Raw genomic sequence first — 25,859 nt, forward strand, 5'->3', positions numbered from 1 at the left:
AAACCGAAGAGGACTATCTGTCCCTGATGATGTCATCAGAATGACTGTCTCAGACTTTAGAAAGCTCCAGCCAGAGAAGACAGACTCTCCTTGAGGAGTAACCTCATCTTCAGGTGTAAAACTGGTTGAGTATCTCTTGTGATTACATAACTACCATAGGGACTGTGAGGAGACGACCAGAAAGGTTTCTCCTAAGGCTCACTCCTCACAGCCTCAAGACACACAAGACAGAAAGTGTTCCTTGTCAGTTCATGTTTCAGTTTTGCTTGAGTGCCCAAATTTATATTGCAAATGAATTGAAATGACCAAAATAGTCATCCAAGGCTTATATAACTAAAAGACTACAACTGTTATATTAACATCTATGGCTTCAACTAATATTGTTTAGCATATATGTTCATATTTTTTAAATAAAATGATTAATTGGTTTGTCTGTGAAATGACAACTTTGAGGCTGTTAATCACAGTCTACAATCACCAAATTGTATTTTAAATGCCGCTGAAATGCACCCTATTTTGCGCTGTGCAATACAATCCTTACACATTAACATACAAAACATTACAACTCACAAAATGCTTTAACTTTTCAGACTGAACAGGATCGCAGTGTCTTCAGTTAAACGATCTGATGTAGCTGCCAGCCTGACACACAGTGTGGCTAACGTTAGCAGTGCTAGCAGCAGCTGCTGTTCTGCTTGCAGGTTAATGTCCGTTTCTGTGTTGAATGTGGTCACATGTTGCTCCAGTCGATTGGTTACATACCACTTTATTCTGTCACACTCTGCATTTAACGTTATTTCCATATTATGGATTAAAACACTGCCAAACCACGCTGATTTTACAAGCTGTCATTTGTATGACTTTGCTGATGTAAACATCCAGGGTTGCCTGGGCGATCAAGGCGTATGGCGAGAGAGGCTGCCATCTTAGAGGCAACAGTTTACTGGCATGGGGCTGACTAGCGAGGGTGGTGACATTAACTGTACAGTTGACTAATCACATACATCCCTAGAAAGAAACATATCAGTGGAAAAATCATATTGTGATATAGTGTATCACCATAATGGGAGTATTCTGACTTGTTGACAGAATGACATCCCACCGTTACACAGAGCATCAAAAAATCATGGCTGAAAACAAAAGTAAAGTTGCTACCAGCTCCACTGTGGAGAAATTAGTACCACACGAGGGACTTTAGTAGCGTGGAAGTGGTTTGGTTTCAAAAGAACAGATGTACAATAAACCACTGCGAGGTGTAAAAAGTGCAAGAAAATTACAGCAACAAAAGGGGAAATACAGCAAACTAATTTCACCACCTCACACAGAAACACCCAAGCAATTTTTTTTTTCTGTATTTTGTCACATCATTAAAAATTTGTTGTCGGAGGATACACAACACCTGTCTTTCACGCCAAAAGTTTTATTTGATCAAAATTTGTTTATCAGGATAAACCCCTCCATGGAGATGTTTCATCTTGTTTTGGGGGTTCCATAAACATAAGTTATATTTATCACAATGGAGAAAAGCAGCTGATTCTCATATTTTGGAGGCTGGACTTTATCTTTTTTTTTTTGGTATTTTTGCATGATAAATGATTAATGATTATCAGAAACTTATCAACATGTGTCAAACAACTAATCAATTAATGAACTAATCACATTAGCGCTGTAATTTAAGTGGTATGTTTTATTGATACAGGATGTGGTGATGTTTCTTTGGAGGTGTGGCAGATACTTCTTTAAGCAACTTGGCAAGGATTGCTGCAGGTGTGTGTGTGTGTGTGTGTGAGAGAGAGAGAGAGAGAGAGAGAGAGAGAGAGAGTCATTAGCTGTGGCTGCACGTTGCTCTCTGCAGCACTTGCGCACGCCTCTTACGCTCGGCTCACCTCTGCGCGTAGTAAAGCCTCCCCACGCCGCCGCTCCGTCACCAGTCTGCCTGACTGAGTCTGCAGGTGGTCTCAGTGTGGGCTGAGACCGCTGAGGCTCCACCGGCATCAACCGCACGGTATCGAACACCCCCCCTCCTCTTACCCCTCCTCCTCCTCCTCTACCTCCCCTCCTCCTCCTCCTCCTCCTCTGGCTGTTGTTGCGCTTCTTCTTCTGCTGCTGCAGCGTCCAAGTTCAGGTGAGCCTCGTCTCCGCCACAACAAGTCCTCCTCCTCCTCCTCTTCCTCCTCCGCCTCCTCCTCGTTTCTCCGGTTACCGACCGGGATGCTCGCTCCGTCCCGGTAAATGGGATGTTCTAAATGGGCCGCGCAGGATGTGAAGCCTCGCTAGAAGAAGCAGGAGGATGGCTAAACCAGGCTTGTCTGCGGCGGTGCTGCTGCTCCTGCTGGGCTTCCTGTCGGTGTCCTCCGTTAATGCCGGTGAGTTTCACCACAGGTTGACGGGCGATCATCAGCAGCATGCAGGGGAGGATCGTGTACTGGCTCATCAGACACACGCTGCTGGCTGTGTGAGTGTTTGTGTGTTTGTGCACCACAGCTGTCTGTCTCATGTTGATGCATGTAGAGCAGGACAGCGCGGCGGAGCCCTCTGGAAAATCACCTGGCTGTCATGACACATTGTTATGGATGTGTCAGCATCAACATTTGCATCAGCGAGGCAGAAGAAGCTTTGTAATGCCCCCCAAAAAAATGGCTGACACAAGTTAGTCTCAGACTGTGCTGCTGTATGAGACAAGTTCTGTCTGTGGAAATAAGTTATTTTAAAACAAGAAAGATCCGTGTTTGGTTTGAGAAAGTTCTAGATCGATTGATCTGTTGGTTCCAAGGGAAATACACATGGAAAACATCCACTTCATTCAAGAGAATAATATTTCAAAACTCCATCAAAGAGAACTGGAATGATTAGTCGATTAATTGATGAGTCAGAAAATTCATCTGCGATAATTTTGATGATGTTTTGAAAAGAAAAAAGGCAAACATTTAATGGCTGAAGCTCAAAAATGCAAGGATTTGCTGCATTTCTTTGTCTTATATGATATTAAAATGAATATATTTGGTTGGACAAAATAAGATATCTGAACACTAGACCCAGACAGATATATCAGTTGGTCGATACTATCGAGCTGATATTGGCCTAACACAGCTTTATCAGTCTGTATTGGCATATGTGTTGTCAAATGTTTTTTGTAAAACAGAAAATAATGCAGATTGTTTTCATTTCTTTAATGTTTTGTAGTTTTATATGCAGCATTTTATGTATATTTGAGCCTTTTTCTTGATTCAAGTTGTTTAATTTCTGTTTTTTTTTCCAATTTAGAGTTATTTTATAATTATTAAAAAATTAAAGAATATTATCTGATATATTGATAAAAGGATTTTTCCTAGTATGTGTATTGGTATTGGTACCAAAAATCCAGTAATGGTTGAGCTCTACAGGATTAGTTGATTAATCAATCAGTTGCTTGTTAGAACTTAATCTGCAATAATGTTGATAATGTTTTCATTGTCTTAGTATTGACCAATAGTAGAGCATAGAGCATTTATTGCATTTCTTTGTGTTATATGTTATTGTGAAATTAATATATTTTGAGCTCTTGGGTGGATAAAACAAGACATCTGAACATTAGAGCCAGACGGATATATTGGTCAGCTGATATTATCGGCCTGATATTGGCCTAACACAGTGAAACTTGGTCGATATCAGTATTGGCAGTTAGTTATTTAAGAAGTTATTTATAGCAGAATCAGAATCAAAAATACTTTTTATAATTATTAAAAGTAACAATGAATGTTAACTGTTTCAGTGATCTGATGTTTTTTTTTTAATTTCATATATAAAACTTATGAATATCAGCCAATTTATATCAATATCAGGACTTTTTCCTTTCTAATATCTGTGCTGCTCCCAAAAATCCAGTATCAGTCGAGCCCTACAGGATTAGATGACTAATCAATCACTTGGTTGTTAAAAATTAATATGCAGTAATTTTTTAGCATGGATTAATTGTCATAGAGTCGCTTTTCAAGAAAAAAGGCCAAACATTTACTGCTCCAGCTTCACATATGTGAGAATTTACTGCTTTTCTTTGTCGTTAGAAAAAACGTTAACTGGTATTTTTAATAATCAGAAATAATTCTAAATATGAAACAACACAGATAGAGCAACTTGATTTAAGAAAAAGGATCAACTTAAGACTGAATGATTTTGAAAAAATATGTAACTGCTGTTGCTGACTAATATTGCAATAGTGATATGATTTGTGATATTCATGGGAATAATGATTTTATATCATTATTGTCATTTGGATGTGCTTTTTTTGTGGGGATCTGTACCAAACAAACATGTATTCTTATGTCTGTTGAATATGATTTGTAGACAGGACGTTAAAATGTTGACACATTTTGCCTTTAACAAATATTGTGACTCCTGAAATTTTAAAATTGCAGTAGACTATAAAACAAAAAACAAAAACTATATAATATGTTATAAAAAAAAAATATTGGCCGACATATACAGTGATACTGATATAGCTGCCATATCGCTGATGGACATATTGTTCTGACTCTACTGAAAATGTTCAGAAAGTATTGATACACAAAATGAAATCATCTCACCAAGTTTTATATTGAAAACCTTTCAACAATTTGAAATAGCATCAAGTCCTTTCATTTACACCCAACAAAGCATGTTGCATCCTGTCAGCCACAATCAATTACTAAATTAATCACCAACTATTTTGATAATCGATTAATCACTTTGAGTAATTTGTAAGAGAAAAAGTCAAAACTCAGATTTCAGTTTCTTCAATGTCAATATTTTTTTGTTTTCTTTACTCCTTTATGACAGTGAACTGAATATCTTTGGGTTGTGACTAAAACAAGACATTTGAGGACGTCATTTAAGGCTTTGGGAAACACTGATGAGCATTTTTCACTGTTTTCTGACATTTTAAAACTAAAACTATCAATCAATTAATTCAGAAAATAATCAACCGATTAATCGACTATGAAAATAATCGTTCGTTGCAGCCCTAGTCAAAGCGCAGCAATGGTGCGTAATGTTTTTTTTTTTTTTGAAATGGTAATACAAACTGCAGGGAAATGTATCATTGTTTATTGTGAAACCCGTAATCGTTCCATCCCTTGTTGCAACCCTAAACTGTGTTGCTTGCATCAGCATCCATCAATGTCCTGAAGCGATATGAAACAGAATTAGATTAAACACGGATCAGGTGAGCCCTACGTACGGCATGGATCTAATCATCATATATTATGCATGTTGGATATAGTACCTCATCTATCTTTCATGATATTGCATATTTTTAACCTGCAGCGGCTTATACTCAAGTAGAACATTCATCTGAAGCGTAAGATCTTGGTTACATTGCCTCCCGATGATAAGCTGGGAGATGACAGACAGTCCTTTGAAAAGCCCAAATCTTGGCGATAAGATCATGTGGGATTTATCTCAGCCTCCACAGATTTGATATTTGGCTTCCTGAGGCTGGAGATGAATGTAGTTTTAAGGGGGAGTTTTTGTGATTCTGCAGCCAGCTTTTAGCTCTTTGGCAGCAAACGGCGTAAGAATGGATGTGGATCCCTCTCTGCTATTGTATTGTTTCTGTGTGAGTGCTGGAAGATAAACAGTGGGAAAACAGCGAGTCATAGCAATGTATCACACACGGACTTGAACACACACCATCTACTCTGCATCAGCAAACACACACACAGAGTTTTGGCCCCCACTGAAAAAATGATTTCACCGACACTCTCCAGTTTTCTCTGCTGTGTTGTAGAGATTGTGTTAGCATTGGCAGACGAGGAGGGAGCACACAAGTACATTCTTCTCCCCGTAATGCCATTATTTGACTCTTCGAACAACTCGGCGGCCGGGTGTTCAATATTTGCAGAGGTGTGAGACAATGTGACAATCTAATTAGCAAAAAGTGACAGACTGCAGTTACTGCTTGTAATCTGGTGTGTAAACACAGAGCAAGAAAGAGCAGCGTGGTCTAATCGGATCACACAGACACACACACACATTTTGAGTGGAGAAGGTAACACCTGGACATGACAGCGTAGAAGAGCAAGGTGTCGAAGCAAGACTATGTAAGCTTTGAATGATGTAATAGCACATTTCCTCTTATAAATAAAAAGTTGCATACATGAGCAGTGAAATGCACCCCTACTCAACTCAGGCATTTTGCCGCTGCAGCCCATCTCAGTCTCATCTGACCAGTCGTCTTTGGTGGCTAATTTTAGATGGATATTTCTGTATCTGGTGAACTGTCCGTTTTGATTTAAAATTTGTGCTACTGTTCAAACGAGGTGAAAACATTACGAAGTGTTTGTGAGGTTGTGCATGTGTGAAGGCATGAGTGCGTGGATGCATGCACTTATGTGGTTGCCATTTCCAAAGCAGTGTGCTAGAAGCTGCTTAAATGGTCCATAGAGCTGAGTGGAACGCAGAGCTGGTTATAATTATCTGTGAGTTTATCAATATGATTGATCACTCTCACATACGATTAGTCATGTCTCTAGGTGCAGCCTTTGGTCTTTTGCGCAAGTTTTGCAGCCACTGTAGGTTCACCTACACTCTTGGAAGGGGAGGGTGAGACGAGGTGTTTGCATTTGCACCAGTAAATACCACTAAATCCTATACACCGGTGCTTTAAATGAACTGGAATTTTTAAATGTGCTTGTCCACTGGAAGTATTTATCCGAGGGGTGACCGAGTCATTGTTTTGAAAGTCACAGGTAAGTCTCAAGTCCCAAGTCAAGTTTCAAGTCCTAAACAAGCCATAAAGTGTTCTTCACCAAATGTTATGCCATTTTAACAACTCAACTTCTTTGTACAACTTCAAATGTTGAACAAAGTAGAAAGTTGTTGCGTTTCTGTCTGCAATTTTGAACTTGCACGTTTTGCATTACCTCAGTAACATAGTGTTAGTTCCTCATGGTTCTCTCCTACAACTTGATTGGATGCTGTCCAATTGGTTAAAACAAAGTGGATCTGTCAAAAGGCTGAAGTCCAAGTGAAGTCACGAGTCATTGATGTTAAAATCCAAATGGAGTTGCAAGTCTTTTTTGATTTTGACAAATCTTAAGTGCACTGAATAGAATAAATGTGCATTTCAGTGCTTATCATGTGTGTGTTTGTGTGTGTGTTTGCACATGTGAGCGACCACGTGTGTTCTAGTACAATGTCAAGGTCCGACTCTGACGTTGCTTTTACAAGCGATGCTCATGGGACATACATCCCTGACTCTGATCAGGAAGACCTTGAGCCGTGAGTCACACACACACACACACACACACACACACACACACACACACACACACACACCTTACCAATGCATTTTTTCTCACACTATGCCTTTATAGTTAGGGAAGGGAGGAAGTTTAGCAAGACTGCAATTTAATCCATCATAGTTAATCTCCTGATCAACGAACATTGAATCCTGGGATGTGAGGTTTTTTTAGCCTGAATATTAAAATCAATTGGCAGTATGACAGAGGAAATACATCCCCATGAGTCACACTTTAATGAGATGTGCGTGGGAGAAAGATGAGAGGCAAGGTAAAGATGGGAAAATGTGTGTGTGAGAGAGAAACACCAAGACAAAGACAGATGAGAAGGAGAGCTTTTTCATGGGAAACACCAAGAGATCCGTGTGGTTAATTAGGCCTTGTATTAATGAAAGCAGAGAGATTAATTTGTAGGAGGAGAGGAGAAGATTTCATGGAAAGGTGGGGCGTGAGAGCAAGAGACGGGAGGGTTCAAAGAGAAGGAGCATGATGGAGAGGGGAGGATGTGTGCTCAGGTCGACATTGTAGTATCTATTGTATGTTACAAGGTGTAATGACCGAATATTCATGACCTGTCTCTTCTCATTTGTCTCCTGTGGCTGTGCTGGATGTGCGTGTGTGTCAGACACCCTGCTGTCAGCTCCGCTCAATGTGACCATCAGAGAGATTGAGGTCAACTCCGCCGTGGTCACGTGGGAAATCTCGGAGGGGGACCCCGTCATCGGATTCGCCATCACCCAACAGGTAGCTCTGTGTGTGTCGTGAGAAAGTGGCAACTTTTAGATCAGAGGTTTTCAAGCTGTGAGGAGAGAGAGAGACAGGAAGCAAGGAAACTGCATGTGGCGAAAGGGACAGGTGCATAAAAACAACAGGAAGTTAGTTATTGTTTGGCACGCTGCCCTGGTCAGCTCACAGATATGGTCAACAGTTGCATCAGCAGCGGCAGCGGCTGTGACACAGAGCTCATGGAAGATATTCAGGTCATTTAAAATCCTTTGGACTGAATGTAATATTTAGCTTAAAGAAAAATCACACTTCTTCTCTGAGTCATACCTTTGTCAAATCTGAACATGCAGATATATATATTGTTAGATGTGTCTTACACTTTCTGTTAATATAATATTTTTAATATTAATTATAAATATAGGACCATAGATCTGCTTAGAAATCATAGAGAAAAGATGATCCAGAACTTGCCTGAGAATCAACACATTTTTAAGTTTTCTTCAGTGCCAAAGTAATCTAGTGATAGAAGTCTTCACATGCACACATTCACTGAAAACAAGAACTGCTACCAGATAATTCAGTGCACTTTTATTAGTACCAATTTGCTAAAATGTTAAGAAAAATAGGCTAAAAATAACAAACAGTGAACTGAATCCATGGCAACACTATACTTCCTGTTTACATCACTCAAAGTTTTGTGGGAACTGGACTACCATATCTAAGGAATAATAAACCATTAATAACCTTTTTCATGGTGCACTATCAATATTTTGACAATGACTAGTTGACCGAGGAGGGCCCACAGTGCCAGACTTTGAATACCCCTAGTTTAGACAAAAAAGGCAGGAAAAGCAAGTTTTGACAAGTCATATTTTTGCAGTCAAATAGTTGTAATTTGTCCTCAGATGTACTGTTTGTGCTGCATTACAGTCAAAATTGGAGATCGGAATTTCCCAGTTGAAATTTCCAACCGGTGACCTCCAGGCATTCCAGGTGCACAGTGCCAAATGTAAACAAAAAACATGGCTGACGTTGACAAACTGACGATTCTTTGATAATGATGTTAGCGTTGTTGAATGATGTTTTGCTCTGTGCACCAATAACAGTTAAGAATACTTGGTACCTCTGTCAACTTTCCTGTAAAATCGACATGTAAGGTCACATCTTAGCTTCCATGTGTGCTGCCATTGTTGTGTGGCATCTTCATGAATTCAGGGTAGGTATGAGCTCCAACGTTAAGCAAAGTTCCAATGTGCTTTTTCTAGTAGAAGGTTGGAAATTTTTTTAGATCTAAGTTGTCTGGAATGCAGCATTAGTCTGTGTGCTGTTTAAATTGGTTACAAAATTCCCTTCTTTAATTGGCTAGTAAATAAAAGCCCCTGAGGAGACTTTCTCTTGATCTAGCAGGACCCAATTGACCTGAGCAAGCAGTCCTTGCTGGATAATAATGTACATTTCAAGCAGAGCGTTCATGGCCAGAGTAGCACTCTGTTTCTTTAAGCTTAATTACACTGCAAGAAAACCCCCTTGAGGCTTTAGTTCAGCTTTTTCCCCAACTGTTAACCAAGAGAGACGTGTATGCATTTGTACCATATCAGCCAGAACCAGAGGGCAGTTTGCTGGATTTTCACAAGAGGGATCATAAGCAGGAAAATCTGGCTTTGCCACCAGAAGTCTGCATTTGATAAAGCACGTATCCAAGGAACTTTTGCTAAGTAGAAAAACCTTACATTGCCTGAAGAAGCAAGGGAAAGCTAAACCTGCGACTTTAAAGTGATACAGGCTTTTGATCTACAGTATATTGTTACTTTGTGCCAATACTCTCTTGAAATGTTAACATTTTCCTGTCAAAAAAATTAAAGTAGTAAGTGTTTTCCCCAGACGTTTGTTCTTGGCATGTTGGAAACACTTCAGAAACATTTAGAATCAAGCCCTACCATAATCCGTGCTTACAAAATATCAGAGGGTGGCCCGATGCATCAGTTTAACCCTGACCTGTGACTTCTCTGTTGAGGTGATGCCAAAGAAAAAGAGAATTTCCCTGCAGGGATCAATAACGTATCGTATTACATCGAGCCTCCTGGCCTCTGCTCTTCTGTTCTGCACTCGTCTGCAGAAAAAAGACGTGCGCATGCTGAGATTCATCCAAGAAGTCAACACCACCACGCGCTCCTGTGCACTGTGGGACCTGGATGAAGACACGGAGTACATCGTTCACGTTCAGAGCATCAGCATGGGAGGCAGCAGCCCCCCCAGTGAGCCGGTCCTCTTCAAAACGCCGAAAGAGTCGGAGAAGATGGCGTCCAAGAGCCCAGGTCAGGGATGATAACACTTTATTTTCTATTTCTTTGTTTTTTTGTTTTTTTTTTGGTATTTATCTCTGTTTTTGAGTATTAAGACAAACAAGGTTGAATCCGATGCAAAAACAATATTCACACAAATATTGGCAAAGATAAAATGTTTTAAAAATACATTTCACAGTACAAACACTCTCTAGTTTTGTTTTTTTACTCTCTGAAAGGGACACTGGTGCTTAAAGGGTTAGACTATTTAAAGTTGGGTTTTATGAGGTAGTTATGCCCCAGTTATGCCTCGGTTTGGAGAACTGGTGGAGGAAGTTAAGCAATGTACTCCTGTGGACAGGGTCAGCAGTAAAACGTGTTTTAGCCAACTAAAAAAGGCCCACATAGAATGGCTGTCTCCAGACCAGCCAAACTCCATTGATCAGTCATTTCATTTTGCACAGCGCGGGAGTTTCTGGTTTACTGCTGCCTCGATCAACAACAAAGTCACACAATAACACAAACAACATAACAAGACAAGCAACTCTTGAGCTCTGTGTGGTAAAATTACTGATTTTGCCAGTGGAGTCTGGTTGGTTTGTAGAGAGCGATGTTTGCCTTACATAACAGTGGTTTACCATCAAGAAAGGCTGTCTGATAGTAAGTTAAAGCCCTGAAAATTTTCTAAACATACTGTATATAAATGTAAGTGTTTGTAATATATATGTATACTTAAACTGATGTTGATTTTTTTAGGTCAGCCTTTTTTAAAATGGCTGAAATACATTTGTTTACAGCAGTACATTGTTCCTCTACTTCTCCAAACTTGGGGCATGTCGACTACCATCTCCTGTAGGTGATACACTGACTGTCTATTAGTAGCTCATGCCACCCCACTTCAACTAACCTAAACTATCCAAACTATCCCTTTAATAAGCAGCTCATTTGTCCTCAGTTCATCCTCATGAACTGTTACCGAAAGCTCAGTAATGCAAAGTACTGTGGAAAGTGTCCTCTCCCAGTGGAGACATAAAATCGGTGCAAAAACCCTTAAAGTGATGTATTCCTTTGGAAAACCTCATGCATTTGTAGCGAAAATCCTCAAAAGCCAAAAATGATGATGAACACTCGACTGAAACCAGCACAAACTGAAAAACAGTGTGAGTTTTCACTTACAGTACATGCTACAAACACACACACTCAGGTAGGCAGATCATTAAAATTCGACACATGCAAGAGCTTCTCATTTTGCTCCTTGCTGACACACACAAATCTACATTCACAAATTCACACATGCACATGCAGGTACACGCACACAGAGGCAGTAACGCAGCAGAGTACTAATGTTCTGTTTGTGCTTCCAAGCTTCATCATGACAAAGAAAGCGGTTATTTGACAATAGAGCGCAGAAATGGCCGTCTTTGTGAGAGCCCCTCCCCACCCACCGTACAATGTATTGTTCTAATTCTCAAATGCAGAGGCTGCTGTTATCTGGAGCAGCTTGCAGTACTTCCAATTTTATCGTGTCCGACCCAGTTACAGTGCCGAGAGCAGCTGCTTCAGAGGGACACAGCCAATGCTAAATGCTCATCAGCAGCAAGGCAGCAAGATGATAAGAGAGGAAACGGGGGACATTAGGGAGCAGTGTATTCCCTAGAAACACCCCTGTGTGTGAGGCTGTTGAGGTCTCTCTGTGGGGGGGGGGTGTTGAAGTATGATACACTGTAAAACTGTTAACACTATCAATGCAGTTAGTCTCTTCTGCAGCATTTAAGCAACATCACAGGCAAATCTTTTTAGAATTAATGTCCTCCTGGTGTATATGCAGTTTACAGTGGTAACACTTACAGATTTACCATCATAACTCTTTGCAAAGTTTTAAAAATTTCAGTGTAGACAAATTTCGACTTTTCATTCCTAGCTGATGGTCAATTTTGTCAGCTAAATGACAACAGAAGCTGCCAGATTTTATCTGTTGTTGTTAGATAGCTAATTAAGTTAAGGTTAGCTGCATGATTGAGCTTGAAATGAGAATTTTAACTCTGAAAGGGATGTCTCAGGCAGAAAGGTTGCCATGCCATTGTTCCAACAATCTAAAAAATCAAATAGTCCGAAAAACTAGTGGGTTGAAAGCCCATTTGTCTGACATTTGTCTAAATTGAAGTGATTTTTGCCCTTAATAGGCTGTCTTTATGGCCTTAGACCACCAAAAATAAATCATGTTTACATGATGTTTTTTAATTCAGTTGGTCCGAGTCTAGACTCTACCCCAACTATAGGGTGAGTATGTGTTTTTGGAGCAATGGGCATTTGTTTTTGGGACAATGGGCTGTTGGAAAAATGGGCTTCCATTCCAATGTAACATTTTTCAGACTAGAAAGAAAAGTAAAGAAACAGCAGTCCTCTTGTATTATCGTGTAGCACTCGCTAGTCCAAGTATGAAAAGTATGAAAAGGAAAAATATAGGATCAGGCTCTTATGCTCTAACAGAACCTGTTTGACAGCTTAGTTTACATAGTTGTTCATATTTTCAAACAATATGTCTTCACTTTTAATATTTCAAGAGGAAAATGTAACTTCACTTTTTGAATAGTGTTGGCTGGGCTTGCCAGACTTCCCCAAATCCAAAAAGAGGAGTACAGAGCTGCTAACGCTAAACGCTGATAGCATCTAGGATCAGCTTCCATACAGTGGGAAACACAACACAGTGGTCATGAATGGAGCTTTTTTAATGTAACCTTTATCTCCACAAACTAATGTAGTTGGTTAATGATCCTTTGCTTTTCAAGTGATGCTAGGTTGCTACTGAATATAGGGAGCTGGCTACTCTGACATGCTAATGATTGCAGTTTATGTCAGAAGTTATAGTGAACACACTGTTTAGCACTAAATTCAGAGACACTTGACTGATAAAAAAAAAACTTGAAACAGGTTAATTTATTAGAGGAAAAGTACAAATAATTCACACTTACAGCTGATGTCTCCAGTTAATTAAAATAAGAGCTTTCTCACCTCACCTGTTAATAGAATTCAGGTCTGTTTGCTCGGCTTGTACGGTTCATGTGGGCTGATGAAAAAGCTGTCAATTGAACCGTGTTGTTTACCAAACAACCGGAATCATTTGGTAACCATGGGAACATATATGTGCGTCAGCAAGTAGATGCAGGGCTTTTCCTTGATTAATCAGACAGGAAGTCCATTGAAAGTAGTGACATAGCAATCCCACAATAATAGCCTCATTTATTCATTACATGCAGTTGATTTTCAGTCTCTCTGATGCCTGTAAAACACTTTAGAAGCATTTAGTGCCGCATAACCTGCTGTCAGTCACGCAAATCTGATTTTCTCAGGTGGGTCCTGATGATGCAGGATCACCAATACTGTCCAGTTACAGTAATGAGTTACCTGTCTGTCTGTATGACTAACCCTAAGCCTAGTCCTGACCTTATAATGTTTACTCCTCTTGGTTCATTTGTGAAAAGCTAGTGTGCAACAATGTATTGCTTTTTGCCTTGGTCCCGACCAAATGTGATGTGAAATCACTCAGTACAGCTACAGTATATTTTGCAGTGTGTGAGGTCATGTGACAGGTGTTTAGCAGGATAATTTGTCTTGATGTTGAGGGGCTGACTCGTTTTGTTAGCTCCGACTTTGATGGAAGTTCCCAGTGTGTGTGTGTGTGTGTGTGTATGTGTGTGTGGTGTGTGTGTTTATGGGAGCATTCATTAGCTGTCCTGATTAAATCTCCCAGCCATTACTGCTCTCCTCCCCTTCTAAGCGGGTATTAATCAGCCTGACACCATTTAGTATCTGCAGGCGCAATGCAACACAACGCCCAACCTGTCTGTTTTTCTGTCCGTCTGTTTGTCTGTTTATCTTTCTTTGTCTCAGCCTATCTCTCTGTCTGTATCTGTCTGTAGCTCATATCCAATAACAGCAAAATATTGCATAAATCCTGCATGCACTGAAGTTTTCATAATGTCGTGAAATCTTTGGTGGCTAGTGTTGAGGTGTAATGTTTTAACGCTGGTTATTACGTTATACAAGGAGCTGCAAAATCTGCAAATCAATCTTTTACAGCAGTAAAACATTACAGAGCCTCCTTACTGTCGGGACTGTTTCAACCTTTAATTTATCACTGACAGCGGTGCAGCAGCAGCCTGACTCACATTTACACACTTGCACACATTTACCCACTGCAGCCACTGTGGTCTGTTCTTCCCAGTACAGCCTCGTATTCTTTGTATTCTAAACAAAACTTCAAGTCCTGAATGTTGGCAGCATGTGGGCTTACTTGTGTGAATGAGACGGGCCATACAGAATTACTGGATTTTTATGGAGTTTAGCTTGATGTTAGCATAAAAGTAGCATAAACACAGGTGTTACCAGTGTAAGTCTCAACTCTCATCTAAGTCCCAACTTTGTCCTTTCCTGTACTTCGATATGCTATGTGCTAGCCTCGCTAGAAAACCAAATGTTGAAGATGGTTTAAAAATCTTGCTGGAGGACCTGTAAAAGCAACATCTATTGTTACAGTAAGCCTAGTCACATCATAAGTAATCTAATGTTAGCCATATGCTAGCTAACTAGCTATCTAATCTACATCAGCTGTTATCTAGCTTGCAGTAAACATTTTTGCTCAAAATGCTAGCTAACTAGCTAGCTAATTTACATCAATTTACATCAGCTAGTTAGTTATATATGATAGCTAATCAAAATTCTAGCCAAATATTTAGCTAATCTATATGAATCATTAGCTGGCTAGTTAGCAAGCATTTTGCTAACATTAGGTAATATTAATATAAACTGATATTCTTACCCAACCCCTACCCAGTCACACTCCTCATGCCTAAACATTAACCATAGCTTGCCTAACCGAATGACCCAAACCAACAAAGGTAACAAGCCTCAACCAATCAGAGTCAGAGTAGAGTAGGTCAGGAAAAGAGAAAGCTGATCGAAGTTCTGCAGGGTACAGGGTAATTAAGGCTCTGTCCATTCAGGTCAGACAGAGACGTGGTCCTGCTGTTTTGCATGTTGGCTCATGGGACCTTAATTTTTATCATCGGTAACACCTGTGTTTACTATTTCATATTAATATGGCTGCTGTGAAAAAGGTCTATCATGATGTACTGTGTACACAATTGGAATAATAGTAGACCTCATGTATTAGAGTGTTGTGAGCCTCAGGGTTTATACATGAGTCAAAATGATCTAATTGTTTGATTATAACCTGCTACTTTGATTATAGCAACATGGCTAATAATAAAGGGGAAATATATAGCAATATATATTTATATATAGCAAAACAGTCTTCAGGGTAAATTTAACATTTGCAGCTGGAGTTGTCATGCACCATTGACCCATTAAACATAAATGATCACTTAAAAAGTTGTGCTTTTTATCCTCTTGTTAACTAGACTAGCAAATGTAACTCATATGATATAATCATATAATCTAAGATCTGAACTTTCATCTTCATGCCCAACACAAGGTGTCCACCAGAGGTCTGTCCCTGCAACAGAAACATACAATCGTCTATTTCCAACTTTATAAGGGCAAAGCTCCCCTCTGTCAAGCCTGAGGCCTCAGCTTCAGCTCAGAGAGATCACCATGGCAACAAAAGACCTGAGCACAAACTGGACCACAGAAGCCCCCTAAGTGTCTGGATCAGTCCTCGACCCATGAAGCAGGATGGAGATCAAAATCAACCCTACCTATAGAGAGTCATGACATCACATCCAGGGGAGCATCTGCTCAACTAGTTTCTGAAACTCACTTCATTGGTTCCTACAAATTCAACATTTCTTTCATCAGTCTTGGTGTCCATACTCTAAAACTGATTAACATCCACTGCAACAGCTGCTACAAGAAGTTGAGACCCTTGTTGTTTTAATGAGGTTAAAGGAAGAGTTCAGATTATTTGACATGGGACCTCAGTTTGGAGAAGCAGAGAGGAGTAACAGGACGGAAGCTAAACAATAAACTGCTGTGGACAGGGTCAGCAACCAAAGGTATTTTGGCCACTTATAGGAGGCCCACCTAAAAAATACATCAGTGTCAGTTTAAGTGTACACCATCCTTAGAATATTTTCACTGATTTACTTTGCCATCAGACAACCTTTCCAGATGAGAAACAGATTTCATATAAGCCAAATATCACTCTCTCCAAACCAACCAAACTCCACAAGCAAAATCCTTCATTCATTAAGTTGTTTTACCTTGCAGAACACAGCAGATGCTTGTGTACCCCTGATCTAATCTGTATGTGTTATTATGCGACTTTGGTGATTCCTAGCTATTCTTTTAAAACACCAAAGTCACACAATAACATAAACAATCTAATAGATCGAGACCAGCAACTCCCTGTAAAGTAAAATGACTCATTTGTCTATGGAGTTTGGTTGGTTTGGAGAGAGATACAGAGAGAAAGTTGTCTGATAGCAAAGTGAAGTGGTGAACATATTCTAAATATAGCAAACACTTAAACTGATTTAGATTGTGTGTTTTTTTTTTAGGTGGATCTTTAAATGGCTAAAATACTTTTGATCCTGTCCACAGTAGTTCAATCCGTAGCTTCTGTGCTGGTACTCCTCTGTGTCTCCTGGCATCTGCTGTTGGTAATACATTGACTATCGCTGAGTACCTTACACAACCCCACAATCAATCAGTCATCAATAATCCTAATTATCCCTTTGAACAGTGGTATTGCAGACATGTCTGATCTAACCTCAACCCTATGACTCACTCATGGACTCGCATCTTCTGTTGAATTGTGACATTTAACCTACAAAAGTCCAGGGTTTATGGGAAATGCAGTTGTTTAAGACCTCTTACAACCTGAAAATAGACTAAATAACAATATAAACTGAGTAGTGTAGTAACAAATGTCTGTGTGATTTTGGATGAAGTTTTCTTAATTCTTACTACTTAAAGCTGTAATATGTAACATTTTACACATTAAAATGTCTAAAAACGATAGACATTATGTTACAGATTTTTTTTAGTTGTGTACTTATATTATCCAAAATGTTTCTAACAATGTTCAAACACAGAAATTTGTAATTTATTTAAGGTATTGGTGCATTTCCTGCAAGTCGCTTCTAGTTGCTTGTTGCAGTAACTGCAGTGAAAACACAGGATATGTTTGACATGTTAGAGTGTGAGGAAGGAAGTGGGGGATTGATTACCTCATCCATGAACTTTTATGACGTCCACCATGTCAGATAGATTTTCATCTGCAGTTCTGATTGTTTAAAAGTGAAGATTACTCTCATGATCCCGCACCACTTCACGACATCTTCAAACATTGTCTTTTGTCATTGTCATGAAGTGAAAGTGACCCCCAGTGGCAGAACTTACGTATTGTGTGTTTAAGAATCCAAAAGTTTCAGTTTCACTTCTGCTTTAATTCACTTCTTAATGATCATATTTCAAAATAAAAGCAAACATTTTCCTCCTTTTAAATGTGTCAATGGTTTGTTGTTGTTGTTCTTGCGCTGTAACCCTGATGTTTAGTTCATATTTAAACCTACTTTCCTGGTGAATTATGTGAACATTTTATCAGAAGGTTCCCATCAAGTATGGCAATCATAATTTATGATCTGTCCATAAAAACATTATTTTCCTGTTGAATAAATTACAGTATTTTATTCATGTTTCATCATCTCTAAATGTAATAAGAAAATGAAATGTACCACAAAATGGGTATTTTATTGCATTGAGGTTTTATAAGCTGTGGCCATCCCATAAACTGCAGCAGTGGGCTGTTACAGTAAAATAATTCTGCGTGTACTGTATTATAACTTCAAGGCAAAACCCCTTCAACTCATGGGTTTTGGAGACTCCGTCCAGAAAGACAGCAAAGTGACAGTGAGGTTCTGTGTCATCCGTTTGATATTATACAGTGCTACGCCAAGGAAACCACCTCCCAGCTGGAGCAGGGAGCCAGTGAGACCGGGGGAAATGTGGGGTAGCACGAGGCCTGCTGTTGGCAGCAGAGAGTGGGAGGTTGTAGTCCAGACTGTGTTCAAACCTCTAACCCTGTGATTGGTGTTCTGCCGCAGCTGCCAGAGTCCCGTCAGCAAGAGAAACACAGTGAGTGATTGGGTCGGGCTCCAGCTCTCTCTGTCTCTGTGGACCTCTGCTCTCACTTAGCTTTAATTACACTGACCAGAGAGGAGAATTTACACCAGGCGGCCTCACTGCTCTCCTGTCGCCCCCCTGTTTTATTCTTTTATCTTCCCCTGCAGAGGTTCAGAGTGATGCCAATTTCACATCTTCTCTCTGGGACTCTGAATTGTAGTGCGCTCAGTGGCACTTTGTTGACTCTGTGTGTGTCTGTGTGTGTTCTCTCTCCAGACGAGGTGACGATGGAGGAGGTTGGTCAGGCTGCCCAGCTGAGGGCCGGAGAACTCATCATCATTGTAGTGGTGCTCATCATGTGGGCAGGTAATATTCCTCTTCAGCGATGCACATTTATCACTGCACACCTTGTAGGAATCCACTGTCTCTGGGACAAATAAGCTCTCTGACTGAGGTCAGAGGAGACAGACACACTGGTGCTGGTGTCGTCTCTCTGGGTGATGACTATTTTCTGCCCTGCTGTGCTTTTGATATGATGTGATTCTGACCAGAAGACATTCAGATGCTTGTCAAAACAGACAGAATGTGCCAGGAAAGGGAAAGAAAAGTCTCAGTTTGCGATTTTTTTGTGATATTGAAGATATTTTAATCATAGGGGTCTGAGGTTGAATTTAACCCAGTTCATCAAATTCTGCAAATACCTGACCCTTTTTAAGTCCCACCCCTTTATGCTCTGTACTCCTCAGCCAACTTTCTCCTTTCCCTGTAAAAGCAACGTATAGGTTCACATCTTAAGTAAACTAGTTAGTGAGCATTTTGCCAACGTTAGCTAACTTAAGACCCGAATGTTGCTTTTTAAGGTTTCCTAGTAATGTCTTTCAACTATCTTCATTTTTTTCCTTTTCAACATAGATGAGCTGAGCATATAGTATATCTAAGTACAGGAAAGGAAAAAAGTTGATCAAGGTACCAAGCTTTCTCATTTGTGACTGGAGCACAGAGTGAAAAGGGGCAGGACATAGGAAGGGTAAATTAGGCTTAACTTTAGTGTCCCTAAAGCCCCGTGAAACATAGAACACATGAACATTAAATATATAAAATAAAGTAATGTACATATTGGAAAAGTCACGTTTCCACTACAGGAAATTCCTCAGGGACCAGGAACCAGTTGGACAACTCAGTGTGTTTCCAATGTTACTGCCAAGAGGCTAGTACTTTTAGGGATGGGGCTTGCAGCACTGAACATTTCTGATTGGTGGAATATGCACAGCATTTTATTTCAGCAACCATTCATAAGTTCCATAAAATTCTGCAAACCAGTTTGCTTTTTGTTCACTGTGCTTCAACACAAAGTATACGATAGATGGAAGCCGTGTGAAGTCCAGGCCTTATTGAATATTTATTTGAAACTGGATCATATTTAATTGGACAATATTTAATTATAGAGCTTTTCTGATGGACAGATAGCTTCAGTTCCCTTGTTGCTGCTGTTAGGGGGACTGAGGGGGCTTTTGCACCAGGGACCTGGCAAACGTACTCTGGCATGGTACAAAGCAATTATGCCCAATGTGAAAATGCCCTGAGACCAACAGGGAATACAGTACCAAGGTTTCCGGAGCTTCCTTAACTTTTAGTTGTTGCTAAAGGACATTAGCTTACCGCTAACTGCAGTTAGCTCATTTAACTGTGACTCAGCCCCAAGTTGCTGGGAGCCAAACCCAGCTAGAAACCACCGCTTTGATACGGTAGCCTGTTTTCATCAGACTGGCCTTTGTTGGTCTCTGAGGCTGTTTTGGTCCCGGTCTGGCTGTATAATGGGAGCTCTCAGTCCAGGAAGTGCTAATGAGCAATAAGAACTCCACTAGCTGTTTCATGGGAACCTATACCCCAGAAGCAACTGTAACTTATTGTTTTGAGCTGTGAAAATCAAACCAAAGTGCACTTTTGCCAATGGACTAAAAATGTCTGAAAAAAAGCATTTTGTTAACTGATTTGGTCCTATATAATGGTCAATTAAATTAATAAAGACACTCAATTCAAGGCTATCCAAGCTTCAAATAAATAACGTGTGGCCACTTGCAAAGTCACAATATACATCCTCACAACATACAATAAGCCATAATTTTATCTTTAACAGTTTTTTTCAATCTGCAAGTCTATGGCTGCTTGTTATTTAAACCTCCCAGTCATTAGTCTGTGTAGCAGTTATCCTTTCCTACACCTCAGCACTGTTTTACAGATGCACACAGCTATAAATACTACTTCCTAACCCACTTCACCAAGTGTAATGAGATACAAACGTGGCCTAAATACTGTATATGGATATACAGTAACGGCAAGAGATCCTTCGCCAATTACCCATGAGAGAACGCAAGGCTGAGAGAGGCAGAGGGAGATTCAAAGAGAGCTGGAGAGGGAGCAGTGAGGGATATGAGTGAAGAACTGAGCAATTGAGTCTTAAGAAAAGGAAAAAAAGAGGGCAGGCTGGTAAAAAAAAAAAAAAACTGAAAGTGAAGGAGGCGAATTGTGTTTTTCAGCTTTTAATTGGGCCTGTGGGGCGGGCTTGGGGATATTACAGTGAGATATCCCATCTTGCCCTTTGGTATTGCAGCGATCAGATGAGCAGAGGCTGACATAAGCAGAACAAGCAAGACTGAAGCGTGTTCGGGCCGTATTCCTCCTGCCTTAACCCTCCTCCACCGTCATGAATTATTCCCTTTCTTCATTTTTCCTGCTTGTTCTCTTATCTCTCCACCCACATCTATCTTTCCTCTGCCATGTTTTTAATCTTTGTGACTGAAGGCAGGCTTCACACGGCTATCTTATCATCAAATTCATATCTCTGTCTGCATGTTTTCGCTCTATTCATGTCTCTGTTTCTCTCACTTCCATTTGGCTGGCTTCATTGACACATCAAAAGTTGCATGAATACAGATAAATAACTAGTACATTTCACTTCCTCCATCTGTTTTTTGAACGATGTGTGTTGCTGTGTATCAATATTCTAAGGTACATAGGGCTACAAACCAAATTTTAAAAAAATCAAAAGAGGAAAAAACAATTAAGCATTTAGGGAGTTGAATATATTAGCTTTAATTGCTTCTGTTCGGCTTAAGTCAGGTACGGTTAATGCAATTTCAGCTTTTTTACAAGCTTGACAGGAATTCTGCATCATATTCCAATGCAAAACCTGCAGTAAAGTTCACAAAACAATTTCCACTCGCTGTCCACGAGAAAGTCCACATCTGGAGGAGTTGGGGTGGATAAATGGCTCAAAGACACAACAGGATTTTCACTCAGGAGAACCGGGTTCCGTGTGAGAAACCAAAAGTTAGTGTTTACTTATTTAAAGTTTTAAGTTACATAATGTTACGTAAGTGACAGATAAGTGACATGACTTACGTAACACACTTATTTTAACCCAAACCACGGTCTTTTCATGAACCTCACCATGTTGTTTTTTGCCTAAACTTAAGAAAACTGCAACAATTTCTCAATGTTAACCACGTGTTTAGTGCATAATTGCCAACCTTGAGACCAAACCAAAAATCTGAGTTTCAGAGACTTTGTTTTCTGCATTTAGTGACTTTTAAAGTTTTCTTTTTATGCATTTACTGTTTGCCTTGCCTCAAAGAAAATTGATGTGGTAGATTTTACAAAATGCATGACTCTTTCCTTTAAAACTTTCCTGAAGAAACAGGATTTCTTCTTAGTCTGGTTTGGTTTAGCTGTGTTGTCCAGGTGGAAACAGTGGGATTTTCAAGCCATAGGGATTATACACACTGTACACTGCCAGAAATGAGTTGTGATATATAAATTGGGAGAAATACAGGAGGTTTCTGATAAGCCCTATATGACTTAAAGTCTACTTTTTCCACAACAATGCAACTACAGCAAACCAGACTTCATAAGAAGAATTTCCATTTCTTAGGAAAGGGAGGAAAGGAGCATTATGAATGAATGAAAACTGATGAATATTAGTTCATGCCAGAGATTTACATGAGTTCAGGCTTATTCTGTATTCTTAATGTACTTGATATTTTGTTATTTTCATTCTTAAGAAGTCATCAAAATGCAGGAAGCAAAGTGTCAAGTGTCTGAAACTCAGTTTTTTGTATCCTCCCTGTTTTTGAAGTCTCAAGGTTATTAAGTATAGTTGGAAGTTATGATTAAATGATCATTTCATATAATTTTTTTGTATTTCCAACTATTTCTTTTAACTCTTTGTTCAAATTCAAATTATTTCTAATTATTAGCTCAAGGTTTGCTGCTCCAATAACTGATCTTTACCTCTGATTTCATCATGGAGGAGAGAGAAATAAAGGGCTTCCACATCAGGGACCTGGGCCTGGATTTGAGTACACTTGAGCTTAAAGTCCAGTTTGTATGATTAGTGTGAACATTGGTCATGGTTCATTGATTCGTACCCAGGTCCACTTGAAAAGGTGGTCTTGAGTACAGTTCATATGTACTCACAGTTCACTCAAGTGTGAAAATTAATTGTAGAAAAACAAGGAAGTGGATTGTTATTGGAGTCTTGCAATTATCAGGCTTTTCTACACCAGAGCAACAACATAAACATTTGTTGTGTAGGTCACGATGCAAGTTTACTCAGGTACAACATTGCTAATGAAGGCTGACTGGTGGGGGAGTAGAGAGGGGAGGCCATCGCACGGTACGAACTAATCGTACCTGATGTAAAACCCCCCCAATCAATATAAAACATTTTTAATAGCTGTTATTATCCACCAAATAATTACCACATCCATTTCTCTCCCAGGGGTAATCGCCTTGTTTTGTCGTCAGTATGACATCATCAAAGACAACGAACCCAACAACAATAAGGACAAAGCCAAGAACTCCTCAGAGTGCAGTACTCCAGAGCACCCACAGGGGGGGCTACTGCGCAGCAACGTCTAAGACCAGCCCTGCATAGCCTTGCGCAATAACCAACTCCTCGAAAACCTCAGGACAGGTGAGGAACACAAAATCTTAATGACTGTCATCTGTGAAAACCTCATACTTTGTGTTGATTGTTGCTGCATTTTCTTATTATGTTTCTGATTCATCATATCTTCAAGCGACCATTTCTTCATTAATTTCTCTCTGATTCAGATATGTTTTGACAGTTGACCAGCTGATCATTTGCTCAAACCGCCACCCAAACTGTGATCATAGACCAAGCTGAGCAACCATAACTGCACAGCAGGTCTTTCAGGCTTTGGATTTCTGAAAATACTGAAGTGTTACATGGGGCTAATCAATATTCCTCACCTAAACCAAAATACAAGAGCAAAGTTATTAGAAATCAATTAAACAGTGTGCTTATCTGCTGTGTTAGCATGTCCAGCTAACTAGCTTACAGCAGTAACCTAATGTTACTTTCAGTGCGAAGCAACATATCATGATGTTATTTTGTGGGTTGGGTTACAGGTTGCAATTGAAAAAGCCGTGTTAAAGACTGATAAATCCACGATATGGAAGCTAAGATGCTACTTGGAGTGTGTATGTAAGCCCCTTTCATAGGCCACTCATTCAAAAATGACTCAGCTGGAGACAATAATAAGTCAGCTTGACAAAGAGCTTTCAGCCAAATTCATTAACTAGCTAGCTACAGCTGATACAATCTGCTTGCATGGGAAACAGCTCATGTTTTAATTTGCTCTGGCAGATTTAGTCAGGCCAGTCACAAACGTTTGACGACACAGGAGTGTCACTGGTCCAGATTTGAAATGATGATTTGACATGTTTCACTGCTCTGATTGGTTGTAAGTCTACCCAGTCAGCAGGTCTGTCCAGTGCAACACCTCAAGCTCCCTAAACTCAGACCAAACTGTCAAACTAGGCAGTGCTAATCAAATATGAGAATGATTGCAACCAGGCGGCCGCTATTTTGTATCCTGCTTGGAAGGAAACCGTGTTTTATTGCTCTGATTGGTTGTAGGTCTATCCAATTGTGTCCAGAGGCATTTTGGCCTGTAAGTATTTATAACACCCACAGGAAATCGAAAATCAACTGAGAGGTTCCAGACTAATTAACATTAGGAGTTAGACTGGTGATGCCAGGCAAAACAATATGCTAGAAACAGCTGTCATTTCCGCTGGCAAAATTGCCTCATTTCTAGTGCTCATGAATTCAAAGACCCATTATGTAAAGAATTTGGTATGGTATAACCTTGTGCTAAAACGGAAAGCTTAACAGGCATAAAAACAGCAGCTATGGGTGATAGGGTTTGATGAATGGTCAATTAATAAGAGAAATGGCAAAGACACTTCGAAAATGGTAGTTTTGCAAATAACACAAAACTATCATGACTATAGATTTTAACCTAGTAAATACTTAGACAATGTTAGTGTCCTGTGTCTCTCATCAAGTCCAGTAAATGTGTTTCTTCCAGACCCTGAGACCAACAGAAAGCCATTCTCAGACACCATCGTACTGAGGAACCGATAAATCATTACAGAAACTCTTCTCTCCATGATGAAGAACTCAAAAACAATGGACACAAATCTGAACTTGCAGAAAGGCTGCAAACAGCCAAACAGGACTCAGAAAAGGACTAAACTCCATTCACTTTTGTTGTGACCAAAACTGGCCTGTAGCCTACTTTGAGTGGACAGCCGATAAAGACACAAGACATAAAATGGCTGTCAGTCAAAGCACCGAAGGGGACATCTTCTCTTCTCGACAAGAACTGCTTGATTCATACGTTCTGGTTACTCTTCGTCAGTGGCATCGAATCCCAGGAGCGGATCATCAAACATGAATGTCTGAGTGTTTCTTTTCTCCAACTTCAGGTTTGTATCGCTGGTCAGAGATGGTAGAAATGGAGGTTGCCTCGCAAGAATAGCTGGTCCTTCAGGTCCAGGTATCAGTCAGCACACAACTAAACAAGCTAAGCTCTGTTTTAAACCAAGGACTTTCTCTTTTTCTATCCACATTCCCTCCTTTCTGTCTTTATTACAGCCCTTTGTGTAGCAGCTCATCCCTCTCCCTGTCTCTCTGTGTCGGTGTCTCTCTAATAATACCATTGCCGTTTGGTGCTCCTTCTATTGTGATTGTTTGAGCCCTCACAATCCCAATCTTGACTACGGTATCATTTTGTTATTGGGTCAGAAATATAGCACAGTGAGTCTTGTCTGCTGCCTTTCTCTCTCTCTCTCTCTCTCTCTCTCTCGTCAGTTAAACGGCCTTGTCAGTTCGGGGATAAAATTGGACACATTTTTTACAGTGCCCCATATTTTCCTTATAAGAGTTGGATGATGCTGTCTGAATACAGCCATGATTCAGAGGAGGAGTTCAGGGATTGGTTGACCAAGCAATCGCTCATCACAGCTTTTACAACTTTGAAATCCACAAGTTAACTTCAGCGTCAAACTTTTAAAAGATGGCGTGGCTGGAAAATGACTGATTTAGGTTCAAATTGAGGTTCATTGTTCATCACTGCATATTCAGCACCATATGCTGCCTGTGGTCTGCAACAGGATGTGTGGGGAATAAGGATGAAGA

General features: G+C 39.9%; 1 protein-coding gene across 1 annotated transcript; it reads left to right on the forward strand.

Annotated features, from left to right (window-relative positions):
• The first annotated feature begins 1,630 nt into the window (after positions 1-1,630).
• On the forward strand, positions 1,631-25,511 carry fndc5b (fibronectin type III domain containing 5b). Its single transcript, XM_084738813.1, has 6 exons — positions 1,631-2,366; positions 7,882-8,000; positions 10,099-10,297; positions 18,626-18,715; positions 23,130-23,324; positions 24,748-25,511. Exons 1-5 carry the CDS (start codon positions 2,291-2,293, stop codon positions 23,267-23,269), a joined length of 624 nt encoding a protein of 207 aa, XP_084594939.1. The 5' UTR covers positions 1,631-2,290; the 3' UTR covers positions 23,270-23,324; positions 24,748-25,511.
• The last annotated feature ends 348 nt before the right edge of the window (positions 25,512-25,859 follow it).

The sequence above is a fragment of the Lutjanus erythropterus genome, chromosome 16 (genome assembly GCF_056507025.1).
Source record: "Lutjanus erythropterus isolate fLutEry1 chromosome 16, fLutEry1.hap2, whole genome shotgun sequence".
Lineage (NCBI taxonomy): Eukaryota > Metazoa > Chordata > Actinopteri > Lutjaniformes > Lutjanidae > Lutjanus > Lutjanus erythropterus.

Bases quoted from the DNA above. Each gene is read 5' to 3' on its own strand.
- fndc5b (XM_084738813.1), top strand. From the start codon at position 2,291: ATGGCTAAACCAGGCTTGTCTGCGGCGGTGCTGCTGCTCCTGCTGGGC. The intron at 8,001-10,098 runs GTAGCTCTGTGT...ACTCGTCTGCAG, and splicing joins GATTCGCCATCACCCAACAG to AAAAAAGACGTGCGCATGCT. The intron at 10,298-18,625 runs GTCAGGGATGAT...TTCTCTCTCCAG, and splicing joins GATGGCGTCCAAGAGCCCAG to ACGAGGTGACGATGGAGGAG.